The following is a 12,601-nucleotide window of genomic DNA, read 5'->3' as shown; positions in this document are numbered from 1 at the left end:
CACAGAATAATTGAGAATCGAGATTTGAAGGATTCAATGGTTTGTTTACGTGGCTTGTTGGCGAGTCAGAATTACTAAGAACATATCTTCAACATTTTTAAGTTAATCACAAGGTGTAAAAAAGAATTAAGCTTCAGACTTCTTTTTCCCTTTGGCTCATTTCTACATAAACGCATTGCTGTGTTGAACGTTTCACAACTACACATCTTGATCTTCGAGGCATACGTCTACAAAAATTGACCACGACTCATAACGCTCTGACTCCCACTTCATGTTCTAAAATAATAGCTTCTCAATACTATACGTCAGAACCGTTCTGAATGTGGCTGACACGAAAGCCGACCATTATTTGAAATCACTCAAATGACAAAACCCAATTGTTGACGATAATGGCCTTTAGCAATTATCCAGAAACGTCTGTTTGTATTAAATAAATTCTATACCGACTACAAACAAATAGATTATTTCTTAAAAGATGGTAAACGAACCGAGAATCAAACAGCAGGCGGTTTCTTTTCGAGCCTCGCCGCAAAAGCCCTAAGCTAAAACATACCTGAATTTGACCGATCAGTAATATACAATGTACTGACAGTCACATTATCATCAATCAACAATTCATGTTGTCTTAATCTAAAAGCTCTTAAGTGTCCATGAAATCACACAATCTGATCTGATTATCAGCTGAAAATATCAAGACTACAAGTACCACGTATAAACAAAAGTGGCTAGTAAAAAGATTAAAAAATAATCACTTGAATTAAGAGGCGACATAGTTGTTTTAACCAACACGAAAGTGAAGTGAAGTTTTTGGGTAGAAAATTGGTCATAAGCAGCTAAGTTGTAACTGATATGAGCGACAGTGGCACAGCGGGTAATTGTACATTTTCCACAGTGGTGAATATGTAAAAAAGAGGGCATGACACTCTTTTCAAAACTTGAAATGACCGAATAGTGTCGATTTCAAAATTGAAAATAAACATACAAAAAGGAAAGGCGTAGAACGTTCGTAATGATGGGTGTTGCGGTGCGTTACGACATCCCTGAGGTCTTTTTAGACTGTTACAGGCGAGGAGTATCGAGAAATAAAAATAAAAGATTTCTTTTCAGTTCCATTGTGTAAACCAGTAATGTCATACGAGAAATTCATTTATACTAAAACAACTTCCAAGATATCTAGAAGCTTTGAAACTAGCCATAACGCGACAAGCCTTCGACAGTAAACAATAGCGGCAGAAAAGAGAAATGATAAGACCCTACATTAACACGGCAAAATGTTATGGTAACATTCAAGAAATTAAACCTCTTTATCTATAGACCTCCCTGTATAGTGGCCAACATTGCTGAATGGACGTTTATGCAGGAGAAAAATACAAAACAAAACCACAGCGTGCCATGAAAATAAAAAGTACCCAAAATTTCTGTTACGTTATAATGTTTTCTTTAAAATGAAAAAGTTACAGAAATCGACACCTCAATTTTGGGAGTTGACATTGTTCTAAGATATTTAAGTTTATTAACATTTTGCCAACTTCAAACTTTAATTTTTTTACTAAACATAATAAGATAGCTTTCATAAGAATGGACTGGAATGAAATGACGTGTAAAGTGACGTATGTCATTCCACGCCTCCTACCTAGAGTTTTCTCTGACCCATTTTCTCTGATGTTCAGAAGCTTAAAAAAAAACAATTGCTTCCAGAAGTGTCGGCTTATCGTAAGCTTAAATTAACTGTGAGAGGATGTTGATGTAAATTTTACGGTTGAGGCTCTCAACTTACTCCACCAGTTGTGCGTGTCAACCAACACGAAAGTATCACACCAAGCAACAAACACTTTCAAAATGAAGTCGTTAATTATGGCTCTGGTTTTGCCCCTGATTTTTGGGCAGGATTCATCTGCCTTTATTTGGGAGAGAACTCAGAACACAAAAGTGAATCCCTGGACAAGTAAGTGGAAAGAGCAATTTTTCGTTTATACAAACTCGAGTACAGTAAACTGTTAATGGCTGTACAATCGTAAATTCCTTTTCCCACCTCAAGTTAACTCTGGGTGAGGTTTTAGCATTTCATACCTACATCAACGGACGGGTAAACAGAGTTTTCTCTTCTCTACAGAATCAACGCGAGTTCTCCGTCATTAGCTTTATTTTAAAATGTTATTCAGTTACCAAAATAATGAGCACGCTAAAACACTTCTTACCGGGTGGCAATAACATTGGGATTAAAAAAACTTTTTCTTTTGGGGAAATAGTTAAATTGAATTCCCTTTGTCATTACAGGATACCAGAAAGTTCCACCTGCCCGCGAAACTGCCGACAAGCTGATGAGGTATTTCATGGGCATTGATGACACCGTGCTACGACTAGTAAGAAGGCACCGCAGGTCCATCCCTCAGCTCTATGCCCATTTCGACGCAATATTCATCATTGACTCATCTGGATCGATACGGCGAAGAGATTACTATCGTACAATCAAAGCCCTGCAGCTCCTAACTGGAAAAGCCCAAAATAGCAGACGGTATGCGGCAATAACATTCTCGAACAATGCCACAATCCGTTTTGATTTTACAGAGAGAAAAGAAGCCGTTAACAATTTACGGAAGATACCTTTTGAACGTGGCTTGACAAACACTCAAGACGCACTTGAAGTGTGCCGAAAGGAGCTAATTTTAAATCGCAAAAGTGGCGCAAGACCTGGAGTCAGAAAGCGAGTCCTTATCATCACTGATGGACAATCAAATGTTGAAAAACACAAGACTTTGTTTCGTGCGTTCCAGCTCAAGATGACAGGCACACAAATCTTTGTCATTGCCATTGGAAAGTACCTTAGAGGAATCTCTGAGATCGTTGGACTCGCAAGCTCTACAGATGCGCATCTCTACCGTGTGGCTGATGTCAACGGACTCCTCCGTGTGGTCAGAATGATTCCGCCGTGGCATCGCATGAGAGAATACATGAGCCACTCCTGGCTGAACGAAATGCTACGTAATAAAGCCTGAACCAGTAACGAGCAGACTTGGCCGAAGACGGCAGGTTAATTTTCCGCCTCTTAGAACAATGCCTCAACGCTCAAAGAAGCCACACTAATTGGTGCATCTTAATTGTTAGCCTTGAAATAAAACTGAAATTGTCATAAACAGGGTCTACCTATCAAAACCTGACCTCATTAACAACTACAAGTAATTTTTTACATACAAAGTAGGCTGAAAAAAAAAAAAGAAGAAGAAGAAGAAGAACTAACTTTATCAGTATCCTGTAGTTCTTGTGTCACATTTAGTTTTGAAAAATCGAAACAACGTTAAATCTTTCTTTCAAAAAATCGATCGGGCAGACGAACGTTGAAATATCTGTTCTGTTTCACACCTAACTGAAAAATTAGCAAGTTAAATGATGGTGTCTTCGTACATTTATCAGAATACTAACACGAAGTGATCTTACATTGATATATTCTACGTGGGTGTTTCAGTCAACAAGAGTATTGATATGTTTTCAAAACAATTCGGCTGGAAAATTTTCAAAATACATGTAAAGAAAGAAACCTAAAAAAGTGCCTTATCATATTGGTTCAATTTCGCGCGTTCCTTTGCATTAGTGACATAGTACGATATCAGGATACATGATCATGACTCAATGAAATGTATCAGCAAAACATCTGATGGATATGCGCCTATTAAGTATCATGCGCAGATCATGTAAAAAGAACAAGAAAAAGGTTGATGTTTCAGATCGGGCTGATAAGAAAAACGACTCTTAGTAGGGTAAAAAAATAATAGTTTTAATTTGCTTATCGGCAGCAATCTGTGGATCCTATGGTAGCTATCAGTCATCATCGACTAACACTATAATTCAAAAGAAACACTGTCTGATTCTATATAAGACTAAAAGAAACTTCGGTACGTACAGAGAGATTAAATTAAGATATTTTCTTTCCCTCTCGCACCGTTTCTTCATTTTGAGCTTAGATTATTGTACCTGTCTTTAAGTTAGATTCCGCGAAGGTATCCAACAGGAATAAATACGCTCCTAAATCTATTTCAGGATGGTGATGATTGAGATGATAGGTATATTTTCAGAAAAACAATTTAACTGCATACAAATTCCTTTTGGAAGAACCAGCGTTTCTGTGTTATAAAGATGAAAAATTTCCTGGGGGAGTGCTCCTACAAAGGTTAAAAAGAAAGAAATTGGCCAATGAAGCCTCCCACACGCTACTCTTTCATGGATAAGACCATTCAGAGTTGGTGCAACCTTTTCCACGACTGGCTCCATAAGTGGGAAAATTAGGCCTATGCCTGCTCTGATTCGGGACAGTGAAGCGAGTGCATTATGCCGGCTTGGTAAACTGAGCACCTTTTCTTTTACAGCATTAGAGGACCAAAAACAGCGACCGCACGTTTTCAAGACAATCAAAACAAAGAAACAAGAACAGTTTTATCAAATTTTTTTGCATCAAAAATGAAACTCCCTGGTGGCGGTATATTTGGCCATTAAGTAAATCCTTCGTTGTCTTTTAGGCTTGTTTTCACAAGATGGTTCGCCCATCCATCTTGACCTTACCTCTGGCTAATAAAGTACAATGTAGTCAACCGGATATTAGGAACATATTTAGCTACGCGTGACGTGGTGACTGATTGATAGTGGTTTGCCGAAAAACAACATGTGTTTCCAGACTCTCATTTTACTCTTTTTCAAAACACTTGAGAACTCCAAACTGATGGTTAAATTGATGTTTATTTGAGATACGATAAAATACGCTAAAGTTACGATAAAACGTAATGGAAAAACATATAGGTACCAACCTCAAAGAGAGGTGAAGTGTCAGCTAATAGGAAGTAAAAACAATTTTCACGAGTGGAGTTAAAAAACAGAACTTATTGCAATCATCCCTGGTGACAATGTGGTTTCTCGAGGGACCCAAAAAAATTTCCAACCACTTTCCGTTGAAAAGATATCCGACCACATCTAGCCTCAAGACAATTTCTAAATGTGTGTGAAGAATGTTAGTGCCTTATTTGTGAAAATTTTTTTTGTCGAAACAAAAAGATGTGATGAAACTACTTTGGAATCGATATAAAACCTATCGGATAGTTTTTCTCGCAAAAGTGAATGACATCAGATACTTAATGGCATCGACACAAAGCAGGTACGTGGTCATAATCAAAAGCGTAGGTGTTTATTTCCAGATTTGTAAGTGCCGATGTCATCAATTTACGGAAGTTAGCAAAGATAAACCCACTTGCGGTCAAGAATTTTCACTCTTAATCCAATTGTAGTAGTCAAATACAGAGCCCATTAAATATCTGAGGTGAAATCCTTTTGAAACTAAACCATTAATACTCTGCGATTGTCATTCTGATGAGTCTTTGTTCTAACAAGTCCCAAACTAAGTCCCTAAAAGATATATTCTGTTAAGAGCTTTAAGACCAACGAAGCTGACTTTCTTCTTTGGCGCATCCATTGATCCAAACACCGGTTTAGGGAAGGGATGACTTAAGTTACACGCACAGATTACATCCTGCGTTGAAATCCGAAAACAGAATACATCTCAAAATAATTTTTTTCCATTGGTGAAAAGTATTAGAAATGAGCTCCTTTCGGTACCAGCAATGCTTATTCTGATCTATGATCTATTGATGAATTTCAGACGTAAAACAGGTGGGAAGTTAGAATACTCACGAACAGATGCTACTCTGTTTTTTAAAACAGAAAACCATATCTATACAAGTGACTGAGCGCACATCTGTATTTGTATTGCACTTATTTATCACACCATCATTTAGGGGCTCTGCCTTTTCTTCTTTCAACATTCATTCATCCTTTATAACACAAATAGATGCGCAACATCTGCTTTTTACAGAAGAAGACGTATATTTAATCACCTACTGTACTACAATTTGTAATTACTTCATGTGGCCGTGTGGCAGAAGAAATCGGTAGTTTTAAGACAGGAAACAAGAAGTCTCGACAAAGAAGGATGCATAATCGCCAAAAACCATTAGGGTGAAGCTTTGAAGGTATTGATTACCTTGGTCGTATCTTTCGTTCTACCTAATCCTCTATTTCCGATGCTAAGTTCACGAAGACTAAATTTGAACACATCACTCAACTCCATTAATAGTTCTAAGGGTGTGTTATGTGACACACGGAGTGTTCCTCTCGTCATAAAAACAACGGTACATTGTTTCACGTTTCTTCTTACGGTGAATATTTCAGAAAACCAAAACATGCAGTTACCTCGCAGTGAGTATAACAAATTTTCACAGCTGTATACACCTCGAAAGGCAGCCTGCCGGTCTATTAAATTGTTAGTAAGGCGTGGTTTCTTTGCAAAACACATCTTAATTTGACCATGCTTTATGGTCCAGAACACAATTTATGGGCACGCATGCGTCAATAACGTTTGGAAAGGTTTAATGACACGGCTATTACGTCAAAACTGATTTCTGGACCTCAGGGGAAAAAGTTCTACAGATAAATCTTTTTGCTTGCGTATATCAAAGCTCACTAAGAGCAAAAAATTTTTCCAGTGCTAAGTACAAATTTCATTGGGAAGGAATAGCCTGCAGATTTTACCTTATATTGACTTTCCTCAGTCGACCTATCAATCATCTTCCAACGAGATTCTAGTTGTGCACATACTTGTACACCATGAGGGAATGGGTTAGGGCTAGCGAATGGGTTTTCGTCATAAGCGACGAAATCAAGAGTACCTTCAAAATTATACCGAACTGCACTCCGCGATGGGCATTAAAAAAACAAACAAACATCACATTACACTCAAGTTTAATGCAAACATGAGTTATGCCCGACTACACGGCGATAATCCTTAATTTTGGACGCAAAAGTCGTAAAAAGGAGACGGTTCATTGATCTTTAATTTTTCTTGCAAATAAATTGTCCATGTGTACCTTTTCCTTTATGAGCACAGCTCTCAATTGTGATAGGGTCACAATTCCATGTAAAAGTAACAATCATGAACTTTGCACAATGAATGATCCGCAGTTTTTAGCCTTCATCTTATTGTAAAAATAACCAAATCCGATAAAACGTCCTTATAGATCACACGGGCAATAACCTAAACTGCTCTCCCATTCAACCACTTTACATTAACCTTCAACTTTTGTGGCAGAAACACAAAGTAAAAGCCTACCTCTCTCCAGTACTTTGAAGACTGAGGGATCAGAAGCGATCCGAATGTATCTCCTACTTCCTCTGGATTCATCACATTGTTTTTCACCACATTTACAAGATGAGTAAATAGCTCCTTCCACAATTTTATCAGTGAAGCTTCCACCAAGGGCCTGGCAAAATATTTGAAACGATAGTAAAAGAGCTATAAATTAAAACCAACCGAGTGTATGCGACAACTGAAGATGGAAGAAAAAAAACAATTTTTAAGCTTAATTAAATACTTGTGCAAAGATAAACTTTCACTGCATCTAAATAAGTGCTTATCAGAAAACTTCATGTATGTATCTGAGTCCATGACAAAGCCGGCGATCCTTTAAAAAAATGGTCGAAAGCCATCGTAATATCTAACACTTTCTACGGCGTGTCAATGGCTGAAAATTTCGTCAATTTCGCTTGTGAATAAAGTAAGGACAAAACTACTTTTAACCGGACGAAATTCACGTCCTGGGAACAAGAGAGGACAAAGGGAGCTGACTTTACCCTCTCTTGCCTGAGAAGAAAGAAATTCATTAACTGGGTACGAGAAAGATCCTTGATCCTTGCGATTGAAAAGGGAAACTGTAGTCTTCGCTATCGTCTTCACCGCGCTTTGGCGGGAAACGAGACGCGGCTACAACACAGTTAGCGGGAATGGAATGACAGTTGCCAATTTTGGCGGGAATAAAATGAAGTAATCCCTAGGCTAATTGTACCGACAGAACCATGATAACTTCAATTTACAGTTATACTATGCACTTCACAAACAAAAGTAGTAGCTTACCTTAGCTCTTTCTCTGTTGCACAGGAGAATCCTTGGGAAAACACTCGGTCCGGTATAAGGCAACCAGCAGGGGAACTGGACACCAAAAGTGGTAACTCTTCAAGAACAATCATACTGACCGTGTTCGGGTCAAAAGTCTGGAGACTACTGCCAACCTCAACAGCTCTTTCCAAAAAAATTAAACATAAAGTATATGAATCAACCGTTAAACATTCAATTAGGAGAGAAATTTGCGAGATGGAATTTTACAATTTACAATTTTACAATAATTTTACTTCTACATTATTACACAGAACAGTTTTCCGTCCCCCGCCATTTCATAGTGGAGCTCGCAGAGCGTAGCCCCAAAATTTATACAAAATAGTAGTAACCCATCCAGCCGAAAAAATTTGGACTTACGACCGTCCGTACAAGATGCTACTTTTAACATGCGTGGTCAACTGTACCGCGGGCACACCAACGCCACGGCTTTGTCCAGTAGTCTAGTGGTCAGTGCACTGAGCTCCGAGTCGGACGACCTGGGTTCTAGTCCTGGCCGTGGCAAGGCGTTATGCCCTTAAGACGTGTGGGAAAAAACTGCGAGCTCCGCTTTTAGGCTTGGCTAAATCTATATATTATCACCGCTACCAGTGCTTTTTATGCCAATCTTCCTCGATCAAAATTCCTGGACAGTACCGCTACAAAGATAGTGACCAACCCTTTGAAATCGTCTTGTCTCGTCTCGAGAGAAACAAGGTTCTTTCCTCCCCACAAAAGACTCTGATTCATAGAAAGCAACGTTAAGAAAACAAAGTTTTTAACTTTCAGTCGTACATGCATGTTTTTGATGGCCACCAACATTTACCTGATATGCTCCGCGGGGAATGAGAACTTAATAAGTCTGACAACATGATTTTATGAATGTATTAGTTTTTGGTTGTTCTGTTTAAGGTGACTCGTCCCAGAAAAGAAATTCGCACTGGCCAAAAGTCTACCTTTCTAATTTGCTATTAGCAAAATAATACAGTACATGCACATGTCTCCGCTTGAAGGTTTAAATGTTAAGTTAGAGCATGTTTTAAAACGCTCACCTTGTTATCTCTTCTCGCATGTCGGTGCCGCAGCTGGGTGAATGATACAGAGTTTCAGGGCTAAATGACACCTCAACGTCAGCATCCACAGCTTGCAAAAGACACAAGAATCCATCTAAACTCACAGATGGCTTTATCTCCACGTGTGTCATCTCAACCTGTACCTCAGTTTTAACATCACTTACAACTTCATCTCCACCCGCATCCTCTCCATCTTCTGCATTGTCACTGACATGCAACCGCCCAGATTTTTCAGTGACTTTTTCAACACTGCTTGGAGGTTTCTCCTTGACTTTGTCATGCAAAGGAATATCAACATCACTGTCGTTGTCCGACGGCACGGACTCTGGGATATGTTCACTGATGTCTTCAGTAAAGCTCTTGCTATTGTCCTGTACAACAGCAGGTTTACTTGGACTCGCAGAAAATTCTAAATCCCCGCTCAAGGTAGCATCTTTTTGGGGTTCATCGACATTTTTGTGCTCTATCTGAGAAGGAACGTAAGATATTCCACCCGCATCACCTCCATCTGGAAGGCTAAGATCACTTAAATCCAAGCTTTCCTCGTCATCGCTTTGCTCTCTAACTTTATGTAACTCTTGAGGCGTGCCAGGCGCTTCAGCAATTCTTTCCTCAATCTTTGCCTCAACTGACTTGACTTCGATCTCTTCTTGCGGCCTTCCGTTTGACATCTTCACTGTCTTTACTGGTTCAACCTCGGGCTTCGAAGCTGTCTTAAAATCAGCAGATCCCTCTGCCGGCAAACTTTCATTTTTCAACACAGATTCCTTCTCTGGCTTATCTGTTAAAACATTTGGAGTAGCTTGGGACGAGGTCGGTGAAATGGCAGAATCATCCTCTCTAGTCTCTAAGTGATGATCTTGATTAGTGTTTACTACAGAGGTACCACTGGCTGGTGATGACAGTGGAGGATTTTTCAAACTCGACATAGGATTGCTTCTCTCTAAAGGTTTTTCAGGAGTAACAAATGATTGACTAATGGTGGCATCCTCTGGGGGGAGGTGTTTGGTATCTCGAGCAGACTCCAGACTATTTTCCATGACTGTTCTTTTGGGTAAACCACCAACGAAATCCTGAAAAAGTTACAGAAAATATTTCAATTCAAAACAACCATAGTTAATAATTACTAAATGAAAGTAATGTTACAGTGAAGAGATTCTAAACTTCAAGCATAGACTCAAATTTGGGACTGAATTGCCTTTCCTTCACTTTGCTGTTATTTTATTGGTCTTGCAACCAATCAGATGGAAAACTAAAACAAATATTGACTTAATTAACTGAGTTTTCCACAATTTGGGCAGTTTTCTGGTTTTTATCTTGGATTCTCATGGTCTCCTTGTGATACATTTACCTTGGTTCTAATTGGCCTTTGTCATCACAATGTATGTTGGTTTTGGTTTTTTAACCCTCACCAAAATGCTTTCTATTGTTGCCACCATTTTTGTACAAAGGTACCAGGTTTACATTCAAGTGCATTTGCATATACAAGCATAAAGAGGAAAATTTCAGAACTGAAAAAACCTTACCTTATCAACAAGTGAGTCATCTTCCTCATTGAAAACCTTTCTATTCACAACAGCCGGTTTAAATTCAGCCATCCTGTGATCTGCAGAACCTCCATAACCCTGTCCCATTCCACTTTGATCATAATGTTCATGGTATCCATAATGTTCATAAAGTCCTGGATGGTTTCTGTGCCCCAGGTGTGTCCTTTGCAGCTCTGTTCTTGGTTCATAAGATGTTGCTTCCTGGGATCTGGGATGTGAAATATCTGAGTACATAAAACTTGATGTAGGAGGACCATTTCTGGAAATGCTGATCTCTCCTGGGTGTGGTTGTCTGTCATAAAACTGATCACCTGGTGATCCAAAATAGTGATCTGGTGACCTGTACTGTACATTTGTAGGGCCTCTGTTGCTTTCTGGCAACTGACCTTGATGTACTCTATTATCCAAAGGTCTTTGTGAGTCATAATATCCAGGACTTTCCCATCTACTGTCAGAGGGATAATATCCAGTTAGTGGCAGATTACCACCATTTGGGTGTGAAGGCCCATGATAAGCAAAATGATCATGAGGATGGCGGCGATCAGCTGGATAATTTGTTGTGGGAGGTGATCTGTTGTAAGCTGTCGGTACTGAACTGTGCTGGTTACTCAGAATGCTTCCAGGTAATGGAGTGCTCGCAGAAAATTGTGGCTCAAGTCTAGATTCTCTTAAGGATGAGGTCAAAAATTCTGTGCTAGGTCCCTACAAAAAATAATTGTTCATTACCATTTCATGTTAACTCAGGACCTAGATAATTGAGTATTTAACTTAAGAGTAACTTACGTTTCTTGCTGGTTCATTTTTGTTTTGGTGTTGACTTAGTCTGTAATTCTCCAGTTCCTCTTTCCATCTTGGATACATCTTATTGATGTAGTTTTCATATTGCTCCTAAAAATGTAGAAGTTATTAAAAAAGTTACTTTCAAGCTCTACAATTGTCACAAAAAGAAAGTGTAATTATTTGTATTAGAAAGGATTATTTTTTTATAGAATGGAATCACTTATATGTAGGCTCAAGGGATCATGGTCAATGTGAGGTTGTTATCACTATTAACATCCCCTTCATCTGAAATTTTTAAAATAATTATACCATAACAACATAGAACTAAAGTGTCACCTTATAAGCTTTAAGCCTCTCTGTTTTTACAGCCAGTGTAGCAGCATGTTGTTCCACCCTTTCAAAATCTTTCAACAGTTCTCTATTTCTTTCCTTGCTCCTCTTTTCATGATCACAGACTTTTTTCCACTGAATTTCTAGTCTGTTTGCTTCCATTTTGCTCCTGAGAAAAGAAGAAATACAGAGCTGACCAAAGTATAATTATGTGCAGTAAATCAAGGAGACACTTAACATTCTGGACAAGCTTAGAGTTTGAATAGTAGCTCTTGGACCAAGGTAAGTTCCACCAGTAATAGACCACTAGACTTGAACGCTCTCACGCACTTCACTTACATTTTCTGGCTGGAACTCAGTCGTGACATAAAATTGGTGTCAAGTGAACGTGACTTGTCAGCTGAACTGGATACTTCCATCGTGTTACACCTGCAGAAGAAAAGCCAAATTACCAAGACAACTCCGTCAATTTGGGTACTTAAAATCAATTCGAAATCGCTGAACATAATTCAGAGAAGATCGATTGATGATTTGACTCTCGAAGACTTCAAATTATGCTTGCAAAAAAATGGTAGAGCAAAGCAAAAATTTCATCAAAAGCTAAAAAAATTGATAGATCAAATGTAGCATGGAAATCACAAACGATCGACAGCTCAGCTGAGTCCTGCTTCGATTCGATCGTGCGTTGCTATGGCAAGCTGTAGAGACAACTAAGTCAGCTGTTGAAGTATATAATCATACGCCATCACGAATCTTCTCAACTATCAAATAGCAGTCTTACCTTTGCCTTAAAAATCACACAGATCTGTAACTCTAGGGGGAAGATTTTTTGTTTCCTTTCTCCAGAATTCTAACTTCCCTCTGATCTCAGTCCGCCATTTTTCCAAATCTTGCAATTTTTCCAT

General features: G+C 38.7%; 2 protein-coding genes across 2 annotated transcripts in view; one reads left to right on the top strand and one right to left on the bottom strand.

The window, feature by feature from the left end:
* LOC113671928 (uncharacterized) overlaps positions 1–12,601 on the bottom strand; it is a 27,577-nt gene extending 14,976 nt beyond the window's left edge. The window contains exons 1-8 of the mRNA XM_027188191.2: positions 12,478–12,601; positions 12,036–12,125; positions 11,703–11,865; positions 11,370–11,474; positions 10,566–11,288; positions 9,019–10,112; positions 7,949–8,113; positions 7,148–7,298 (exon numbers count right to left, since the gene is read on the bottom strand). Of these exons, the coding sequence (XP_027043992.2) occupies positions 7,148–7,298; positions 7,949–8,113; positions 9,019–10,112; positions 10,566–11,288; positions 11,370–11,474; positions 11,703–11,865; positions 12,036–12,115 (2,481 nt within the window). The 5' untranslated portion in view covers positions 12,116–12,125; positions 12,478–12,601. The remainder of the gene's footprint in view (positions 1–7,147; positions 7,299–7,948; positions 8,114–9,018; positions 10,113–10,565; positions 11,289–11,369; positions 11,475–11,702; positions 11,866–12,035; positions 12,126–12,477) is intronic.
* Positions 1,687–3,440, top strand: LOC113671926 (integrin alpha-D). The gene is made up of 2 exons (XM_027188188.2): positions 1,687–1,945; positions 2,278–3,440. The coding sequence occupies exons 1-2, from the start codon at positions 1,840–1,842 to the stop codon at positions 2,994–2,996; spliced, it is 825 nt and encodes a 274-aa protein (XP_027043989.2). The 5' UTR covers positions 1,687–1,839; the 3' UTR covers positions 2,997–3,440.

The sequence above is a fragment of the Pocillopora damicornis genome, chromosome 7 (genome assembly GCF_964200805.1).
Source record: "Pocillopora damicornis chromosome 7, jaPocDami1.2, whole genome shotgun sequence".
NCBI lineage: Eukaryota > Metazoa > Cnidaria > Anthozoa > Scleractinia > Pocilloporidae > Pocillopora > Pocillopora damicornis.
Note: the sequence above shows the minus strand (reverse complement) of the source record. Positions and strands in the feature narration are given on the sequence as shown.